Source organism: Ornithorhynchus anatinus, chromosome 10 (genome assembly GCF_004115215.2).
Source record: "Ornithorhynchus anatinus isolate Pmale09 chromosome 10, mOrnAna1.pri.v4, whole genome shotgun sequence".
Taxonomy (NCBI): Eukaryota; Metazoa; Chordata; class Mammalia; order Monotremata; family Ornithorhynchidae; genus Ornithorhynchus; species Ornithorhynchus anatinus.
In genome coordinates this window covers 51,871,045-51,893,173 of record NC_041737.1, presented here as the reverse complement: position 1 = coordinate 51,893,173, position 22,129 = coordinate 51,871,045, and the positions used below count along the sequence as shown (strand labels likewise).

The following is a 22,129-nucleotide window of genomic DNA, read 5'->3' as shown; positions in this document are numbered from 1 at the left end:
ATCAGCTGATGTTGGGCTTCATATGTCTGCTATTAAGTATTTCAGTTTAAGGGCAATCAACGGTTCCAGGACGCCTGCCTGCCTCCCAGACCTACCGTCAGCAGGGCATATGGACCCGATTTGTTTTTCCAGGAATGGGGCCGGGAGACTACCGGAGCCCGGGACGATACAACCGGCCACCTCTATGGGTCCTCAGCGGCAGACGCTGCTAGGCCTTCGTCCACCGTATTATATCGCTTTCGAGGGAACCGGTCGTTTTTTGTTTGTTTTTTTAACAGTACTTGTTAAGCGCTTACTATTGCCAGACACTGCTCTAAGCGCCGGGGAAGGTACATCACGCTCAAGTTGGACACGAGGCTCACTGGGTTTAAGTCAGAAGGAGGATTTAATCCCCACTTTACGGATGAGGGAACCGAGGCCCGGAGAATAATAATGATAATGTTGGCATTTGTTAAGCGCTTACTATGTGCAGAGCACCGTTCTCAGCGCTGGGGGAGAGACAGGGTGATCAGGTTGTCCCAGGTGAGGCTCACAGTTAATCCCCATTGTACAGATGAGGTCACTGAGGCACCGAGAAGTGAAGTGACTTGCCCACAGTCACCCAGCTGACAAGAGGCAGAGCCGGGATTCAAACTCATGATCTTGATTCTATTTATTTGCTATTGTCTTAATGAGACGTTCATCCCCTTGAGTCTATTGCTATTGTTCTTGTCTGTCCGTCTCCCCCGATTGGACTGTAAGCCCGTCATAGGGCAGGGACTGTCTCTATCTGTTACCGATTTGTACATTCCAAGCACTTAGTCCAGTGCTCTGCACATAGTAAGCGCTCAATAAATACTACTGAATGAATGACTCCCAAGCCCGGGCTCTTTCCACTGAGCCACGCTGCTTCTCGGAAGTGAAGTGACTTCTCCAAGTCACACGACAGAGATGAGAACCCAGGTCCACACTCTCATACTCTCCCGCTTTCCCCCTCTGCAATTTATTTTAATTTCTGCCTTCCCCACAAGGACAGAAAGCTTCTTGAGGGCAGGAATCGGGTCGGCCAACTCTCCCAATCCATCAAAGCTATTCATTGAGCAGTTACTGGGGGCAGGACGCTGTACTAAGCACTCGGGAGAGCCCAATACAGGGCACTTCACGCTCTGGAGAGGGAGACAGATATTTAAATATATTACGGATGCGGGGGGCGGTGAATATCGGGTGCTTAGAGGGTACAGATCCCAGTGGAGAGCGGACGCAGAAGGGAGAGGGAATCGGGGAAAGCATTCTGGCAGGCCCCCGGCTTCTACTGCCTCTTGGAGGAGACGCGATTTTAGGAGGGCTTTGAGGGTGGGGAAGACGGTGGACCGTCGGATGAGAACGGGGAGGGAGTTCCAGGCCAGGAGGAAGACGTGAGCTGCGGGGAGGGGGTCGGCGGTGGCATTTACGCTGCAATTTACGGACTCCCTCGCCTTCCTTCGTCTGACGAGCCCCTGGTCGATGAACGCCGCCGCCCGAGGAGGCGGTTTTCTAGAGGAACTGAAGTTTTAAAATGGTTGAACTCTAATTTTAAAACGCTGCTCATTAGCTCGACAGTTCAATTTCTTCTCTCAGGAGATTTATCTGTCACACTTGCACACTGAAGTTATTGCGGCGAAGCACGCAATCTGATAAATCGGGTTCCATGATTTCCTTCTTCCCGAAGTTAATCAGATTGTTTGCAATGACCTCATCTACTCCAACTGAGAGAATATACGGACCTGTTTTCGCTGTGGATTTTTTTCCTTGTAATCCAAGTCTTAAATTTCTCCCTCTTCTAGGTTTGGTCTTCAATCTGTCAGTGGTATTGACTGAGCGCTTACCGTGTGCAGAACACTCTACTAGGGGCTTACGGTATTTCGGCTTTCAAGGACTTTTAAGTGTGGAGGTGTCCTGCAGACTGAATGTGGCCTGCCTGAGAATTTTAGCAAAATTTAGCAAATTGTTTTTGAACTTAATGAGCCGGCACCTGTGAACCCATAGGCCACTTGAGTTTTAGCTGGAACAGAGAAGTGCTCTGACAGAATACACCCCACCGTTCTTGAGGAAAAGCTGTCTGCTAAAACCCGGTCTTCTCACTGACCGACTTGATCAAAATTAAAAATTAATCTGTGGTTGACACTTGGCACTTATACCTGTTCACTTTTTTGGGGGGGAAGGGGGGAACAATATTAAGCGCTTACGTGCCAGGCACTGTTCTAAGCGCTGGGGTAGATACAGGGTAGTGAGGTTGTCCCTCGTGAGGCTCACAGTCTTCATTCACATTTTACAGATGAGGTCACTGAGGCCCGGAGAAGTGACTTGCCCCCAGTCACACGGCTGACAAGGGGCGGAGCCGGCATTCGAACCCATGACCTCTGACTCCCAAGCCCGGGCTCTTTCCACTGAGCCACGCTGTTTCTCTATAGAAGCAGCGTAGTTACAAGCTAATCGGGTTGGACACAGTCCATAACCCAAATGGGATTCAGTCAATCACCATTTTCCAGATGAGGTAACTGAGGCTGGGCCGGGGGGCAAGAGGGGGGTCGGGGGTGGCACAGAAGTGAAGTGACTTGCCCAAGTCCACACACCACGTAAGTGGCAGAGCTGAGATCCGAACCTAAGGCCATCTTTCCAACTAGGCCACGCCGCTTCTCACTTCTGAACTAATGAAGTTGACTAAACTGTTTTTTAAACTTACCAACGACTGCCAAGAAATCCCACGTCTCGGAGTAGCTAACGCTTCACTGTTATCGATTAAAACAAACTCACGCGGCCCAGACGCACAAGGATTCTGGGGGGGTTGTGGGGGGGGGGGGTGTGCTATTGGAAAAAAAAACTTGGACGGGCCCCAGGGCTAGCGTGTTGCCCATTCGGCATCACGTGGGCGCCCGCTTGGTAACAGGTTTCCGCCGGTCGCAAAAGGGATCCTGCTGGGACTTGGAAGATCCGGCTGATCCAAGGGAGACCGCTGAGCGGTCTAACTTCCAAGATGCCGAATTCCAAACCAAACGAACCCAGCTTGCCAAATTTCCAGGCTCTGCCTTTGTGTCCTTCCTCTCCCGCCGGCCCCTTCTGTCCATCCTTTGCTCTCCCTCTCCCTCCCCACTTATTAGAGAAGCAGCGTGGCTCAGGGGCAAGAACCCGGGCTTGGGAGTCAGAGGTCATGAGTTCAAATCCTGGCTCCGCCGCTTGCCAGCTGTGTGACTTTGGGCAAGTCACTTAACTTCTCTGTGCCTCAGTTACCTCATCTGTAAAATGGGGATTAAAACTGTGAGCCCCACGTGGGACAACCTGATCACCTTGTATCCCCCCAGCGCTTAGAACAGTGCTTGGCACATAGTAAGCGGTTAACAAATACCACCGTTATTATTATTACCAAGGAGGCTGGTTGGGCTTCGGCTAGCGTCACCTCTAAGCTCCTCCTCGGGTAGCGGTGGCTTGAAGCCCGAATGTCCTCTCTTCCTCCTCTCCAGCCAGATCCCTGCGGAAGCTTCTCGAGGGCGGTGATCGCGTCCGCTCTTTCCAAGTGTATCAAGCATTCAGCACAGTGCTCCGCACACAGAATGCTCCAAAAAAATGCCACCGATTAGGAAAACGAGACACGATCTGGTGGCGCAGCACTCCAGGCCTCCCCTTCTTTTCTCTGACCGTCTCCTACGTTGCCTGGCTGTTCCAAGTGGCCCTTGGGTGGGGGCGGTCCGGAGAGAGGAACAGAGCAGTCAGAATCCACTACTGAAGGTGACCTTGGGCGAGTCATTTATCTTCTCTGTGCCTCAGTTACCTCACCTTTAAAACGGGGATAAGAGTGTGAGCCCCAAGTGGGACAGGGACTGTGTCCAACCTGATTAACCTGTATCTACCCCGGCGCTCAGAACAGTGCTTGTAACAAGTACCATTATTATTGTTATTATTACTAAGGGGCCTGCGACGGCGGGAAATCCACAGCCAGACCCTGGTTGGACCAAGCACAACCTCCAGCCACAGAGGTTGTCCCCGTCTGGACCGGATGGGAGGGGAATCCAGGTTGGATCCCAAGTGGATCGCGGACTCACGCTTGGAGGAGGAGAGATGGAGGAGGGCTGGGGGGTGGGTTTGCTGCACAAGCACAGTAGGCCCAAGGGCTGTGGGGAATTCTAGTCTAGGAAACCATCGTACCCTGGTGAAACTTTTACAGATTTCACAACATCATAGCCGCCCTCCAAGCCTAAACTCACTGAAATGGAGGTGGAAGCAACTAAAGCCAATCGGGGACTGGCCTGTGGGCCGTGCTATTCTTGGCAATAAACCATTTGACAGAGAGGGCTTTCGTAAAAAATATATATATATATATATATATATATATATATATATATAGAGAGAGAGAGAGAGAGAGAGAGAGAGAGGCAAATGGCAGACGGAGTCCTTGTTCCTTACCAGGATTCTGTACCTCCTCCCTCTGCCCTGCAATTTCAAAATCCTGGAACCTCCACAGCCTCAATCTGCAACCTTGGCTTGGGCAAGTGCGGGTTAGCCATTTTCACAGTGCTCTGCTACACTGTTACCCCTTTTAGATGCTCCAGCAAACTTCGGCTCTGCGTGGGAGCAAAACGTGTTGAAATTCTCATTTCTCCTGGCCTCCTGTCAGCTTTACCATCTCAGGTGTCATCTACTTCACAGCTGAAGTATCGAGTCTTTGGTCTTCGTTTTTTGGCTCAGTGCCTCTTAAAAGAACTTCTTAAATGCGTGACCTAGGGCTCCCAATCCCGGCTCTGCCGCTTGCCTGCGGTGTGACCTTGGGCAAGTCACTTCACTAGGCCTCAGTTCCCTCATCTGTAAAATGGGGAGGAGGAACGTGAGCTTGGACATGGACTGTGTCCAACCTAATTCAAAAATGTATCTACCCCGGCGCTTAGTGCGGTACCTGGTCCACAGTAAGTGCTTAAAAACAAACGAAAAAACAACCACCAAACAAAAAACCCATCTTCATCAAAAGAAAACACTCAGTGGCTTCTCCTTCATTTCAAAGACATCAAAGGTACAGTACATTTCAGCACCTTCAGATATGGCTTTACTGAATATTCCTGACTACCCTTAATTGTGGCTTTCTATTTCTGAAAGCTATCAATCCTGGGTTTCTATTTTGGTGGCTTGCCATTTTCCTTAGCGTGATCTCCCACCTCTACACCCATGCACTCCCAAATTACTCTTTTTCTTGGCCCTACTTGTACAATATATTCAAGAAGAATCACTATAAAGAACTTTTTACAGTCTTCATAGGATTCCTATCTGTGGGGGATTATTTTTCTTTAAAAAAAAATTTCGGGGGGAAAAAAATATCAGAATTACAAATGCCCTCCTCCTATTCTCCAGACCACTTCCCCCTGAGATTCTGTTCTTGCTGAGTTTTGAGTCCACATTTCCACACCAGGGGGGCTGTGAAAGCTTTTCTTCCCCGGCTTAGCCTCAAAGCCTTGTCCGGGGTCCGTAGTAACTGGCAGTGGATGGCAGGTGTCCAAGAAGATACAGAAAACAAAATAATCAAGCCCTTGGGAGTATCAAAGAGTCAGTAGACAAAATCCCTGCCCACAAAGGGCTTACAGACCAGACGGGGGAGACGGACGTCGATCGATGGCGTGGTTTTTTTTTAACGGTATTTTGTTACGCGCTTATCACGTGGCAGGCACTAAGCGCTGGGGTAGATGTCAGGTAATCGGGTTGGATACGCAATCACAATCGTAATCTCCTTTTAACAGATGAGGTAACCGAGGCACAGAGAAGTGACTTGCCCACGGTCATCCGGCAGACGGATGGCACGGCCAGGACTAGAACCCAGGTCCTTCTGACTCCCAGGTCCGTGCTCTATCCACTCGGCCATGCTGCTTCTCAGTATTTACTGAGCACGTACTGTGTGCAGAGCACCGTACATAAAAATTAAAAATCCATTTAATGTATGTATATAAGTGCTGTGGGGCTGGGCGTGAATATTCATTCAATAGTATTTATTGAGCACTTACTATGTGCAGAGCACTGTACTAAGCGCTTGGAATGGACAATTTGGCGACAGAGAGACCACCCCTGCCCATCGACGGGCTCACAGTCTAATCGGGGGAGACGGACAAAAACAAGACAACTTAATCACGATAAATAGAATCAAGGGGACGGACACCTCGTTGACAAAATAAATCCAAGTGCTTAAGGGATCCAGATCCAATGCCACGGTTCATGCAGAAGGGAGGGCTTAGTTAGGGAGCGAGAGCTTAGGGAAGATGTCCCGATTTTGGTAGGTGTCTGAAGGTGGGGAGAGGGATGGTCTGGCAGATACGAAGCGGGTGGAAGTCCCAGGCCAGAAGGAGGATGTGGGCAAGGGGTCGGAGGTGAGAAAGATGAGATCGAGGTACAGCGAGTAGGCTGGGGTTAGAAGGGCGGGCGGGGTTGAAGTAAGAGATCGGCAAGGTTAGGTAGGAGGGGAGAGCCGACTCCTTGGGGGAAGCGACCTTGTCTACCAACTCCGGTTTACTGGACTTTCCCAGGCCCTTAGTACGGTGCTCCGCACACGGTAAGCGCTCAGTAAATACGTTGACGGGTTGACGCCGACGGCAAGGGGTTTCCATCTGACGTGGAGGTGGACGGGCGACCGCTGGGAGTTTTTGAGGAGAGGAGAGGTGTGGGCTGAGGGGTTTTTGAGAAAAATTATCGGGGGAACACAATAGAGAATGGACCGCAGTGGGGAGAGTCGTCAGACCGGGAGGTCGCCGAGGAGGGCCGATGCAGAGGTGAAAGCGGGATAGGCCAAGTGACTGGATTCAAGTGGCAGGGATTTGGGCGGAAAGGAAGGGGTGCTTACAGCTGTCGGGAAGGCAGACCGACGGAATTTGGTGACATACTGAATGCGTGGGTTGAATAAGAAAGACAAATACGGGCGATGCCTAGCCTAAGGGGTTGTGAGACGGAGGATGGTATCGACTGGAGCCATTCTGAGTATTTAAGACCTTCCAAAGCGAACGGATTTGCGGGCAATCCCTGGGGTTCATTATAACGAGAATTTTCTCCGTAATCAATGAAGAATAATATTCCCATTCTACTAATTAGAGTTAATTCAAGGTTTTACGGTTCACCTGGGCTTTTAAGTCTTGAGTCATCTAAGGAGCAAATATTTTTGGCCAACGCTCTAATCCAGGAGGCTTGGACTCCGGCTTCTACCGGACTCCAAGGTTCGGCCGCCAAGGTTTTCTGTTTTGGGTTTGCACTCGGTGGGCCAACAGTGACCCTCGGTCTAGCACAATGGGAGGAGGGGAGGCCTGGCGGGTCATGGAGGCCTCGGAAGTATGAAGGCCGCCCGGGGGGGCTGCCAGGTGATGATGTGGGAGGGAGGGGAAAGAGGGGGCCAATTTCCCCCGGGCCTCAAGTTTCCACTCGCGTATTTCTCGCTCTGCCCAGCCGGTACATCTCTTCTCACTCCTGGACTCCGTCATCCCCAGCCCCGGCTGCTCTCCGCTTCCGGGAGTGATATTTTATCATCGTGAACTTCGACCGTAACCCTCCCTCCTACTTAGACCGGGAGCCCCATGTCGGAGAGGAACTGGGTCCGGCCCCATTACCTGGTATTTATCCCCAGCGGTTAGTACAGTGCTTGACCCAAAGTCGTCCATCCCTTAACCAGTCCCAAAAATATTTAGTGTACTTGCAGCTCTCTTCTAATGCGAGGGTTGCGTTCTTGCGAAACCTCGCGTCAAGAAAACCCGTGCTGTTTTCTTGATCCGCCCCGTTGCCGTGCCCGAGGGTCTTTGGGTCACGCCGAGCCCAAAGGGGCTCACGGAGTCGGAGGGCCGGTCCCCGATCGGGTCGTGTTGGAAACACAAGGGTTTGGCGGAACCAAGCAAGGTCTTAACGGGGGCAAACTTTCAATTTGGGTACCACAGTCTTCACATTCTGAATTATCACTTCTTTCGAGCTGCCTTTATGTTCTAGTGGCGTGAGAGTTACGGAGGAATGTTCCAGCCTGCGATCGCAACCGTTTGTATTTTTCTTTTTCAACGACCCGGGAGGAGACACGGCTAAAGTTAAAAACGGTCAAGATTTCAGGTGATCGGACTGGTCTGGACTTTGTCAGTTTTATAAAACTGAAACCTGAACTTTCTTTGACAGATGCAACCTTCCAAAGAAAAGTCCTCTCCCCCTCCCCACCGGCAAAAAAAAAAGCACGTTATACAATGAATGGGGTCTTTATAAACTGCTCGTCTCCCGCTCTTTACAAGGGTCCTTTTTTCCACGAATTCACACTTGCAGTTTGTTTGCTTCTTTTTTGGGGGCCACAAGAAATTCAAAAAGCATTCCTCGAAGGGCAGTCTGAGGGCCTTTTTGCAAAATGAGCGGTCCTCGGCCCCTACTTCGGAGTCCAGTTTTCCCCATCGAGTCTGACTCTATTTCCAGGTCTTTTAAGCATCGTACACACACAATCTCACCTCCAGGTAGATCGATGGTGGGTTGTGCTCTCCTCCGAACTTGTCCAGCAGGGCCTCTATGTGTTCCTGGGTCAGTTTAATCATCTGTTTGATATTCCACACCTTAAAAGAAAGGGGGAAACAAAAAAAAAATCACAAAAAAAGTACTTAACGGGTTCCAAGAGAAACAGATGCTCTTCCTTAATATCATCAATTTTTCCAAAGATTTTAAAAGAATGAAATTTACCAAAAGGGAATTATCTCCCGTTAAGGTTGTTTTCAGAATTTCTCATGAAAGCATGGGTAAAGGGACTGGGATTTTCTTTTTTTTTTTTTTAAAATTGTATTTGTTAAGTGCTCATTATGGGCCAGGCGCCGGGGTAGATACAAGATAGTTGGGTTGGACAGTCCCTGGGCTGTCAATCCCCATTTTACTTTAGAGAAGCAGCGTGGCTCGGTGGAAAGAGCCCGGGCTTGGGAGTCAGAGGTCATGGGTTCTAATCCCGACTCCGCCACCTGTCAACTGTGTGACTTTGGGCGAGTCACTTCACTTCTCTGGGCTTCAGTTCCCTCATCTGTAAAATGGGGATTGAAACTGTGAGCCCCACGTGGGACAGGGACTGCGTCCAACCCGATCGGCTTGCATCCACCCCAACGCTTAGTACAGTGCCTGGCACATAGTTAAGCGCTTAACAAAAACCATAATTATTATTTTACAGATGAGGTAACTGAAGCCCAGAGAAGTTAGGCGACTTGTGTAAGGTCACACAGCGGAGGAGTGGATAAGCCAGGATTAAAGCCCAGGTCCTCTCATTCCCAGGCCTGCGCTCTTTCCATTAGGTCACACTGCTTTTTTTTTTCTGCCACAGGAAAAAAACAAGCTGACCAGGAGAGTGGCTGGGAAGAGGGCTAGCAACACAGAGTGGCTATTCTGTCCCTGAGTGGCTCCCAACAGAAAAGGAAATGTGATGCAGGGGTGTATAAATGATTAGATGAAGGGAACATTGAAACCTTTGGCAATAACAACAATTATTGTATTTAATAATTGCAGTATTTGTTAAGCGCTTACTATGTGCCAGGCACCGTCCTAAGCGCTGGGTGGATACAAGCAAATTGGGTTGGAGACAGTCCCTGTCCCGCATGGGGCTCACAGTCTCAATCCCCATTTTACAGATGAGGTCACTGAGGCCCAGAGAAATGAAGTGAGTTGCCCAAGTCACACAGCAGATAAGCGGCGGCGCTGGGTTCAGAACCTATGACCTTCTGACTCCCAGGCCCATGCAGCGCTTGCTATGTGCCAAGCACTGGGGTAGATACAAAATAATCAGATTAGACACAGCCCCCGTCCCACATGAGGCTCACAGTCGAAGCAGGAGAGAGTAGGATTTTAATCCCCATCTTACAGATGAGGAAACAGAAGCACTGAAAAGTGAAGTGACTTCCCCAAAGTCACACCACAGGCCAGTGGCAGGGTGGGATTAGAACTCAGGACCTCTTACTTCCTAGCCCGCGTTCTCTCCGCTAGTCTGCACTGCTTGTCCTTGCTGATGTGAAGAGCCGGGGGGGGGGGGGGGGGGGGGGGGAAGGCTTGCTCTCCTCGCTCCTTTACTAGCAATAATCATCATAATAATGACAATGTATTTATTAAATGCTTACTATGTGCCAAGCACTGTTCTAAACACTGGGGTAGATACAAGGTTGTCCCACCCGGAGCTCACAGTCTTAATCCCCATCTGACAGATGAGGCCACTGAGGCGCAGAGAAGTGAAGCGACTCGCCCAAGGTCACCCGGCAGGAGAGTGGCGACGCCGGGATTAGAACCCACGCCTTCTCCGACTCCCAAGCCCGCGTCCTTGCCAGTAGGCCGTCCTTCTTCTGTAATTGTCGATAACCGTTCTTGGCCAGCACTGCCTGGCCCATACCCCGCTTACTCTTGTAGGATCCGGATACCTAATTTACGTGGCCCAGGTCACTCACACTCCGTTCAATCCAAATGCAAGCTTCAGGATCGGGCTCTGAAATTCCCAAAGCTGACGGCCTTAGGGATGGTCAGTCACTAAGTTCCCTCCCGCAACGAGAAGAATGAGGGAGCGGAAGAGGAGCAAGAATAAGTGAACGGGAAGCAGAAGAGGGGAAACAGGGCGCAATGAGGTGCAATCCCGCCCCAGAAGCAGCACGGCGGAGCGGACAGACCCGGGCCTGGGGGTCAGAAGGACCTGGGTTCTCATCCTGGCTCCGCCGCTGGTCTGCTTGTGACGTCGGGCAGGTGGCTTCACTTCTCCGTGCCTCGGTTCCCTCATCTGCAAAGGGGGATTCAAAGGGGGATGAAGACTGTGAGCCCCATGTGGGACCCGGGCTGTCCCAACCCGATTAGCGGCTGTCGACCCCAGCGTTGAGGACAGTGCCTGGCGCACAGTGAGCGCTTCAACACCGTTTTAAAAAAGAAAAAAAAAAACGGTCTGGGAGTCTCAGGCTGAAGAGCTGTGATCTTCCGTTGAGGGAGAGGGAAGGGGGATGAGCGGAACATTTCTCCAGCACAACCTGAAAAGCGCGAGAACTCAGTTCGCCACGGGTAAAAGACTGGTTCGCTTCCAGAATGGAGGATCTGCTCATTGCTCTACGTTATTTCACCAAGCGCCTGCCTGTCTTCTCAAGAGGGGGACAGGCCCCCCACGCTTTCCCTGGGAAATGGAAGGTGGCTAAAATCCTGGGCCCCCCCCCCCCATGGGAAGCGCTCTAGACACCTCTGCGGTTGCCACAGAAACAACGGTCCCTGCTGCATCCCCACGGGTGCGAAAATAAACGGTAAATTCGAGGAACGGCACGCTGAATTAGAACTGTACCGGAGCCACGGAGGACAGAACACAAGTTCATATTTGACAACTTAATTTCACTTTTTATCACTATTCTTTGAAAGGCACAAATTACAAACCTGTCTGAAACTTTAAAACGGGCTCTTTTGGAGGGAGAAAAAAAAAAACCCCAACACTTGAATAAAATTGCACTTTTAGAAGACGGAGTTAAGTCAAGCCAATAATAGCTTATGTTAGTATGAGATGAGCAATTCAAACTTCCAACAAGTTCAAAAGGTTTCTCGGCTGATGGAAGATAACTTGAAACCAATCGGTCAATCGACGGTATTTACCGTGCGGAGAGCACCGGCTTGAGCGATTCCGATAACTACGGTTGTTGAGCGCTGACTCTACGCCAAGCACTGTAATAAGAGGTGGAGTGGATCGTCGATAATCAGGTCTAAGTAGGAGGGAGAAGAGGCACTGAATCCCCAACTGCAGACGCGCGGCAGGGCCGGGATTAGACCCCCAGGGCCGTGCTCTTTCCACTAGGCCACGTTATAGTGTTTGGAAAGGTACAAGAGCATCGGTAGACGCGATTCTCGTCCTCCAGGAATTTACAGATGCTAAAATCGATGACACAGAGGAGGAACTGACAGAGCACAAAGATGGGTCAGTGGGAGCCGAAGGGGAGAAAGGGGCTGGAGGCTGGGAAGCGCGGAAGTGGCACTTGCGGGATGGTGGGGCGGAGTTGCGAGGTGGCGAGATCGGAAATTAACTGGGGAAGACCGCCTGGAGAAGCTGTGATTTCGGGAGGGCTCTGACGCGGAGGACGGATGTGGAAGACGGAGGCAGGAGAGACAAGAACCAAGTAGAGAGGGCAGGTTGCCTTCAGAGGAGCAAAGCGTGCAAGACGGGGCGAGGTGGGAGATGAGAGTGGACGGCACGATGGAGACGACCGATCGGGCGTCTTAAAGTCGACGGTTGAGGCTCTCTGCTGGATGCAGAGAACTGCTGGAGGTGTTTTGAGAAGGGGGGAGACGGGGGCAGGAAAAAACAATCCGGACAACGCGGTAAATGGGAAGAAGGGGTGGGTTCTGATAGTGTCGTGGAGGAGGGAACCCACGCAACCCGGCGACAGAGAGAAGGGATATCTCCAGGGAACACCAATGACTTCGTCCAAGCCGCGGCAACACCAACGCCTTGGCCGCCATTTTGGAATGAGGGAATGGATATATTTTACCTGGTTGGCTATCACCCTTTGAGGGGCATTCCTAAGATCCGGAACTTAAAGGCTTCCGGTTTCTAGGCCATCAAAGATGCTCTAAAAAACCAAGTCCTATTTTGAAAGAAGAGCAGACGAGGGGAAGGGGAAGATTAACTCTGGCCTAGTGGAGGGAGACGGGTCTTGGGAGTCAGAGGACCTGGGTTCCGATCCTGACGCCGCCCCTGCTGTACGACCTCGGGCACGTAGCTTCGCTGCTCTGGGCCTGTTTCCTCATCTGTAAAACGGGGCCGAAACACCTGTTTTCCTTAAACTGTGTGCCCCATGTGGGGCAGGTATTGTGTCCAATCTGCTTATATTATACCTCCGCCGGCGCTCAGTACAGTGTCTGGCCCGGGGCAGGTGCTTAACGAATGCCACCTCTAATATTATTGCCTATCAGTCAGTCGACGAGAATCCCGGGATGTCACTAGACGGAGTTCAGGATTCGCTAGACGGAGTTCAGGATCTCGGGGAGACACTAGCGTTGGGAAGGTGATAGCCAGGAGATCACTTTCGAATACTGGAAACGGACTAATTAAGATGTAGGGATCTCGTCCCTAACATTTTCAATTTTATTTTTTTCTCCCTAGAGTCAGGGTAACATTGGGAAGAGGCCTATCTTTCTATTAATCACCATAAAGGTGGTGCATGCTCCAATTTGTAGGGACCAAAAAAATCAGGGGTATGTGTCATTTTTAAATTCACGTATGTGTCATTTTTAAATTCACTTTCAACACAGGCGGTTTTCAAAAAGGAGAGGATCCTAGGAACCCCTAATTAAGGTGGCCAAGGGATCCAAAGTGAAGGCAGAAGTTAATTTACGACTCAAGGTAATGAGACGTTACGATTACAAATCTCGATCCATAAAACGCTTGAAATGAAAAGTAAGTTCGTACAATAAATCACTGGCAGACTCCAGTGTGGAATCGTAACTGCGCCCAGCATGGCAACGGGTCGTCTGTTGGATCTGTTAACCTGAAACAATTCCTGCCTAATCCGAACCGTAAGCTTGCCGTTTTTCAAATCAATCGTAATTACTGAGCGCTTACTCAGTAAGCCCTGGACCGAGTGCTTGCGACGCTACGATAAAACAGAGTCGGCGGACACGTTCCCTGCCCACGACGAGCTTACGCTCTAGATGGCGAGAGGGATCTTGACATATATACATTTCAAATATGGACAAAATTACGGTGGGACTGAGGGGGAGATGGATAAAGGCTGCAAATCCAGGTGCAAGGGCGGAGCAGAAGGGAGTGGGAGAAGTGGAAATGAGGGCTTAATGGGGGAAGGCCTCTTGGAGATGTGATTTTAATAAGGCTTTGAAGGAGGAGAGAGTGATCATCGAGAGTATGATCGGATTCAAACGCCAGTGAGTTTTAGACAAAGGTGGGAGAGAACCAAGTTCTGCCTTCAAAAACAAATTTCAATTTCACGAAGGTTAGAGGGTAGGAGAGTTAGGAAGTTGGGGCAAACTAACGGAAGCGCGGGATAATCAGTCGGTAGCCACACAAGAGCAGCCCAAAATTGTTACGGAGAATAAATCCGGGCAAATGGGGGCCACTGTTTTGGACGCGGGGCATTAAGGAGCCCCTATGCCACTCCCTCCGATGGCAGAGCCACTTGGCCTGGAAGGACTAGCTCACGTCCTCCAGAATCAGTGAGTCACGGGCTAGTGATGATGAATGTGACTGTGGAATTTAAGCACTAACTCTGTGCTAAGCACTGGGTTAGAGAAGCAGCGGGGCCTAGTGGGTAGAGTGCGGGCATCACAAAGACCCGGGATCTAATTCCAGCTCTGCCACTTAATAATTCCTAATAATTATGGTATTTGCCAAGTGCTTACTACGTGTCAAGCACTGTTCTAAACATTGGTGGTAATAATAATGTTGGTATTTGTTAAGCACTTACTATGTGCCGAGCACTGCTCTAAGCGCTGGGGTAGATACAGGGTGATCAGGTTGTCCCACGCGGGGCTCACGGTTTTAATCCCCATTTTACAGATGCCTACGCTTTCCCTAAAGGCACCCCCATCCCCACCCTTCCTCAAGGCCAAGCCTTGAAAAATAAAACACTCACATCTAGGTAAGTGTTACCCAAGTCTTACCCAACGTTTCGCGTTGGGAGATGACTTAATTAAACCCAGGCTGCACGGACGAAGTGCTCCGGCCTCCCGTTGGAGAACTTGCAAATTAATGCCGTGAAGTGTGCTCTCTCTTTTAACTGCTGGGCGAGCTTTGGGCAGGAAGAAATTGCATGAAAATGTCGACAGAAACAAATCTGCCCTACGTGCTGTCAACGGAAGAGCTACTTGGTAGAAGTGGAAGTTTTCACCGCAAATCTTCTCGACGGGCTCAGTCGTCAGTTGAAAACCTCCGGACCCACTTTACCGTTCAGGGAACCGCGTGCTTCACAGATCATCACTGCCGTGACGGTCCTTCTTGAATTACTGACGTCGGGGCACGGTTTCGGGCTGCAGGACTGTGAGTGTGTGTGAGGGAGGGCCCGCGTGCACCCACCATTATTTCCATTGCTAGCAAGCCCCGAGAAAGGGCTACTCAAAAGGAAACTGTTTACCCATTACAACCTAATAACTGAAAATACCCAACCGGGTATTTTAACACCTAGATGTAGCTGCCATTTAGAAGATTAAGCTGCAGCGTGCGTGACCGGGGGACGATGCGACCGTGATTTTATGTGTCATCCTCCCTGCTTCTCCTACCTGATTCTTTACAGATGTGTCTGACCACTCACGCCCGTCGGTATCAAATCCGAGAAGAGACAGAGCCATCCTTCGCGTCTGAAAATGAAGGTAGGGGCAAAGAGATCCGTCCGATCCATCTTTACAAGTGGATGTGTGACACCCAATTCGGGTCGACAATGCCAACTACGCCGTTTCGGTCTATGCCTCTGTTTTATTTTTCAAGGCTGGGCCTTGAGGAAGGGTTGGGATGGGGGTGCTTTTAGGGCAAGTGGGGTCCCCTGCTCTGAACTTCCTGGCTTACCTAGAGTTGTGCGGGCACCCCCATCAACCTTCTCTTCTTAAAAGAAGAAGAACTACTGTGGTATTTGTTAAGTGCTTACTATGTGCCAGGCACTGTACTAAGCCCTGGGGTGAATAAAAGCATATGAGGTTGGACACCGCCCCTGTCCCTCATGGGCTCACAGTCTTAATCCCCATTTTACAGATGAGGGAACTGAGGCACAGAGAAACGAAGCAACTTGCCCAAGGTCACGCGGCAGCCAGGTGGTGGAGGCCGCATTAGAATAATAATAAGAAGAAGAATAATGTTGGTATTTGTTAAGCGCTTGCTATGTGCAGAGCACTGTTGGAAGCGCTGGGGTAGAGAGAGGGTAATCAGGTTGTCCCTCGTGAGGCTCACAGTTCATCCCCATTTTACAGATGAGGTAACTGAGGCACAGAGAAGTGAAGTGACTTGCCCACAGTCACACAGCTGACAAGCGGCAGAGCCGGGATTCAAACCCATGACTCTGATTCCCAAGCCCGGGCTCCTTCCGCTGAGCCACGCTGCTTCTCTAATACTACTCTAATAATACTAAGGATGGCGTTTGTTAAGCGCTTACCGTGTACCAAGCAAAACCAGGCCCGCGCGCGCTACCCACTAGCCCTCGCTGAGCTTGAAATGAGGCAACCCAAAGCAAGGCCAACAGCAGGAACGTAAAGGATGCAGGAAAACTGAACCTCGGAAAACGTGGCATAGCTCCGCTGAAAACGGGGAGCCCGTGCCCACGAAAAGATCAGCATGACCCACTGCAACTAAGAAACGCGTGGCTTCTTCTTGTCGTATTTACTGAGCGCTTACTGGGTGCAGAGCACTGGACTAAGCGCTCGGAAAGTACAATACAGCAACAGAGAGACAATCCGGGAAGAGAATCAAGCAGTCGGTTGCTGAGTTGTACTTTCCACGCGCTCAGTACCGTGTTCCGCACACGGTAAGCGCTCAATAAATCCGACTGAACTGAACTGTATTCACCGAGTGCTCACCGTGTGCAGAGCACTATTCTAAGTGCCTGGGAGAGGACAATATAACAGAGTGGGTAACAGTCCCTGACTGCGACGAGCTTGGGGTGAAACAGAACTGGGAGACAAGTTCTTTGCCCGCAAGGTGTCTACCAGTCTAGAGGAGGGACCGATATCCCCTGGTCGTTTTTAGCCGAGTGCCATTTTAAAGAACAGAACTCGAACGCTGATAATGGGGGGGAATGAGAATTCAGTCGAGGAAAAAAATGAGAATTCAGTCGAGGAGCTTTCGTTTCCGCTGGGGAGAGAGTACGGTCTAGAACGGAGGACTCGATGCAGCAATTCTGGGGTCTACTCTCAGCCTCGGTCGGACCGACGCGACCGTCATCGGGGTACGGCGAGCGTTTCTTCTGTAGAGTGGGGAATGATACCGAGCCCCCGGCTTTCAGAGAAATCTAAGAAGCCAAAAGAGAGCCCTGGCTCAAAGCCCACGAGACTCGTTTTCAGAGCACCGAGTGGGAGATCTCTTTCGGTCGACTCTTTAAATGTCATTTCAACGTCCTACTGCTCTCCGAGCCAGAAAGGCCTGTGGACCCCAGGGGATCCTTCCAGGTTGAGGGTGGGCGGGCAGCCTCCCCGGCTGCCGGGCAGAGGGGCAGCCGCATCCCTCCGTCAACTAGAGAAGGGGCGAGGCCTCGCGACGAGAGAGAGAGCCTGGGAGTCGGGAGTCCCGGGTTCTAATCCCGGCTCCATCCCCTGCCTGCCACGTGACCTAGCGCAGATCAGCGTGGCTTAGTGGAAGAGCACGGGATTGGGAGTCAGACGACGTGGATTCTGCTCCCTGCCTGCTGGGTGACCTGGGGCAAGCCCTTTAACTTCTCTGGGCCTCAGTGACCTCATCTGTAAAATGGGGATTACGACTGTCAGCCCCATGTGGGGCAACCGCATTACCCCACTATCTACCCCAGTGCTTAGAACAGTGCTTGGCACATAGTAAGCGCTTAAAAAATACCATCATTAGTATTCTCTGCATCTCCAACTCCGCATCTGCAAAATGGGGGATTCACTACCTGTTCCCTTTTCCCCTTAGATGGAGAGACCGAAGTGGAACGGAGACTGCTTCTCAAGCAGCGTGGCTCATTGGAGGGAGCCCAGGCTTGGGAGTCAGAGGTCACGGGTTCGAATCCCGGCTCTGCCCCTTGTCAGCTGTGTGACCGTGGGCAAGTCACCTCACTTCTCTGTGCCTCAGTTACCTCATCTGTAAAATGGGGATGAAGACTGTGAGCCTCAGGTGGGACAACCTGATTACCCTGTATTTCCCCCAGCGCTTAGATCAGTGCTCTGCACAGAGTAAATGCTTAACAAATGCCAAAATTATTATTTGATTTTATAATATCTACTCCACTGCTTATCACGGTGCTCAGATACAGCGAGCACTTAAATACCACAATTATTACTATTGCTATTGGTCCTTCATTCGATCGTTTTTACTGAGCGCTTACTGTGCGCGGAGCACTGTACTAAGTGCTTGGCAAGTGTAATACAGCGATATTAATAATAATGATGGCGATAATACGACTGATAACAACAGACAAGCCTGAATCCACCCCGATACCGGTAGATGCTGTGAGTTCTATGGAAAGGACTGAGCTCGATACGGCGTGTGCCTTCAGAAGTCAGCTTTTAGGCACCTATTTTTGGCCAAGCTGGGAAGCCAGCCACCTTGTCATAAAGTAACTGGATATAAAAGGAGGAGGAGAAAACTAAAATTTGAAAAGGGTAACAGGACTGTGGAATAACAGGTGGAAGAACAGACACCGCTGAACGACACTTAAACGACACAACCTATTCCTTTGGTTATTTAGATCAAGGTCTGTCTCCCCCTCTCAATGATAATAATGTTGGTATTGGTTAAGCGCTTACTATGTGCACAGCACTAAGCGCTGGGGTAGAAACAGGGCAATCAGGTTGTCCCACGTGAGGCTCACAGTCTTCATCCCCTTTTTCCAGATGAGGGAACTGAGGCCCAGAGAAGCGAAGTGATTTGCCCACAGTCACACAGCTGACAAGTGGCAGGGTCGGCATTCGAACCCGTGACCTCTGACTCCCAAGCCCGGGCTCGTTCCGCTGAGCCACGCCGCTTCCCTGTAAGCTTCTCAACAGCTTCTCACGCTCCTTCTCAACTGTAAGCTCGCTGTGGGCAGGGAAAGCGTCTGTCAATTCCGCGGTGCTGTCATCTCCCAAGCGCTTAGGACAGTGCTCCGCACACAGTAAGTGCTCAATAAATTCAGCTCATTGTGGCTTAGCAAGACAGGGCCTCATCTGAAACGGAGTATGTGGAAATACAACAGACCACAAGTTGCTTTCACCACCTGTGGCTCAGTGCAAAGAGCACAGGCTTAGCAGTCAGAGGTCACGGGTTCGGATCCCGGCTCCGCCACCTGTCAGCTGTGTGACTTTGGGCAAGTCGCTTCACTTCTCGGTGCCTCAGTTCCCTCATCTGTAAAATGGGGATTAAGACTGGGAGCCTCACGTGGGACAACCTGATTACCCCGTAATTACCCCAGCGCTTAGAACAGAGCTCGGCACATAGTAAGCGCTTAACAAATACCATCATCATCATCACAGACGGTGCCAACTGGTTTACACGGGCTTTGCAGAACGAAGGGTATTCCGACACGTGCAGACCCAAGTTCGGTGGCCGCTACGCTCTACCTGGGCCTAAAACATCTATGTAGAGAGGACACCCCGCCAACTCTGGGGTAAGCAGCGTGGCCTGGTGGAAAGGGCCTGGCTGGGAGTCGGAGGACCTGAGTCCCTATAACGACTCTCTGCCACTTTCCCCGCTATGTGACTTGGCGAAAGTCACTTCACGTCCCGGTGCCTCCATTTCCTCATCTGTTAAATGTGGATTCAACACCCGTATTTCCTCCTCCTTAGACTGGGAGCCCCGTGGGGGGCAGGGACTTGGTCCGGCCTGATGATTTTGCATCCATCCCAGTGCTTAGCACGTAGTGAGTGCTTAACGAACACCACAATTATCATCAACTCTTCAAAACACTGACCAGATTAACCATTAGAGGCCTCCGTCCACCCTGCACCCCGAAGGAGTCTCTCATGGAATACGATGGATGAGCCCGCATCCTACCCCTCAATAAACACTCCAATTTAAAGTTTAAATTTCAGTACCGACTGACTCTCTTTGTACAACTTTCATAGAGGAAAGATTGAGTCAACCGTCATCGGTGCCTACGGAAAGCCTCCGATGTCTGAAATGCCTGATCTGTCCATTCCAAGGGCTTAGAACAGTGCTCTGCACATAGTAAGCGCTCAATAAATACTACTGAATGATTCACACTCGACTGAGGAAAAATGTCTTCGACGAAGCCCGTCAAAGATACGAGACCATCCTCGGGGTTGCCCAGTACTCTCCCAAACGCTTAGTCCAGTGCTCTGCACACGGTAAGCGCTCAATAAATACCACTACTTGATCCTCGCCTTCAACCGGTTTCTTTCGGCAAAGATCCGGACTTCACAGCAGCACAAAACACACGCGGCACAGGAGAGTGCTCTGTACATTCGTGAACGTGAGGGCAAGCATGTTTTCCTGTCTTCGGGCTACACTACAACAGAATCCCTGTTTGTCCCACGGAAACTCAACGCTGATACTGATTTTTCTTCTTTAATAAGGAACCCGATCCCGGGCTCCCCTCTGTCTGCCGTTGAGAGTAATCTCCAAAGAGAAAGGGAAGCGCTGTTTTTTCTTCTCTCCGACCCTCTATTCCCTGTCTGATTCCTTGGGTGCCTGACACATTAACCTCCTGTCTACCTTTTTCTGTTAATACGTAAAGGTGCCGCAAGGTCTCTCCTTCACCCACTCTGGGTGGCCTCCCTCTGCCCAGGGGTCTGGAAAAGGGTTTTCTTCTCTCCACCCAAAGTCAGCACTGAAAGTAAGGGGAGGGGAGAGGGAGGGAGTGAGAAAAGCACTTATTTTTTTATATATATATATATATATATATATATATATATATATATATATATGAATCTACCCCCAGTTGCTACTGCCTGAAGAAATCTGGACCCTATATCACTCTTCTATGCAATCCTGGGTTGACTTTTCACTGATTCATTTCAATCACTTTCACTGTGTGCTTAACTGTGTGCAGAGCACTGGACTTAGAACTTGGGAGAGTACTAAAAACCAGATTTGGCAGAATAATTAAATAAATAAGTGTTGGTGTTTGTTAAGCACTTACTCTGTGCAGAGCGCTGTTCTAAGCGCCGGGGGGGGGGGGGGGCGGTGATACAGGGTCATCAGGTTGTCCCACGTGAGGCTCCCAGTCTTAATCCCCCTTTTCCAGATGAGGGAACTGAGGCCCAGAGACGTGGTGACTTGCCCACGGTCACACAGCTGACAAGGGACAGAGCCGGGATTCGAACCCGTGATCTCGGACTCCCAAGCCCGAGCTCTTTCCATTGAGCCACGCTGCTTCCAGTCTTGGGGGGGATGACAGGCATTGAAGTATGGCTAAAGACACAATAAGTGCTGTGGGGCTGAGGGTGGGGTGAATAGAGGGTACAGAACCAATGGCAAGGGTGAGGCAGAAGGGAGAGGGAGTAGGGGAAATGGGGGCCGTCGGGGACCGTCTCTCGGAGGAGATGTGCTTCTCAAAAGGATCTGAAGGCGGGGAGAGGGATCGTCTGTCGCAGAGATGAAGGGGGGAAAGGAGTCCCGGGCCGGAGGGAAGGCGTGGGCGAGGGGTTGGCGGCGAAGAAGATGGGATCAAGGTAGAGGAGTGACCGTGCTGGGCTGTAGTAGGAAATCGATAAAGTACGATAGGAAGGGGCATGTTGACTGAGTACTTTAAAGTCCATGGTGAGGAGTTTCTGTTTGATGGGGAGGTGGGTGGGCAACCGCTACAAGTTCTTGAGAGGTGGGGAAAAGATCAACTGAAAGCTCTTTTCTTCCAAAACAATGATCCTGGCAGCAGAGTGAAGGATAGACAAAAGTTGGGAAGAGCCGGAGGCAAGAAAGTCAGCAAGGAATCTGATGCAGTGCCATTTCTCAGAACTCATTTCTTCTCTAAAGTGAGCTAGACGGTTGTGCAAGGACGCCTCTCTGGTTTTTATGTTCATCACCTTTCTTCCCCTCTATTTTTACTATGAGGAATGAAAGCAAGGAGATGTGAACTAATTTCAAACCCAGCATTAAACAAACAGAAATCAAGCTATTCGCCAGGAAGACGCTCTAGCTACGAAACTGAGAAAGCAAATAGGAGGATCAGGATGAGGAAGTCTCATCTTCAAACAAGGACGAAACACAGCTGAGTTGACTGAGTTCTAGGCATGGGACTTTGAATTCCCTTGTCTGAAAGATCAATTATTTTTTTTCCAAACCAGATTCCCCACACGCACCGCTTCTGTTTTCTTAAGGGAAACCACAACGACAAGCAAAAAGTAACCCCTTCATTATTCACAGGACAGAAACCGGCCCATGTCAAGGGCGGCTGGCGATTTTTCCCTTTCGACTCGATCCCCCCAACAAATCACGGAACATCAACCATATGGGTAAAAACTGCGGTCACAAACTGATTTTTTTTTTTTTGTCCTTACTTGTAAGGATGAGGAGACGTTTCCCACCCAGATTTCAACCGCTTGTGAAAAAGCA

At 50.4% G+C, this 22,129-nt stretch overlaps 1 protein-coding gene across 4 annotated transcripts in view; it reads right to left on the bottom strand.

Moving 5' to 3' along the window:
- The window catches only part of BRAF (B-Raf proto-oncogene, serine/threonine kinase), a 118,281-nt gene that overhangs the window by 59,021 nt on the left and 37,131 nt on the right, over positions 1-22,129 (bottom strand). For all 4 annotated transcript variants that reach the window (XM_029073227.2, XM_029073225.2, XM_029073228.2 and 1 more), the window contains exon 2: positions 8,445-8,546. In XM_029073227.2, the coding sequence (XP_028929060.1) occupies positions 8,445-8,546 (102 nt within the window). The remainder of the gene's footprint in view (positions 1-8,444; positions 8,547-22,129) is intronic.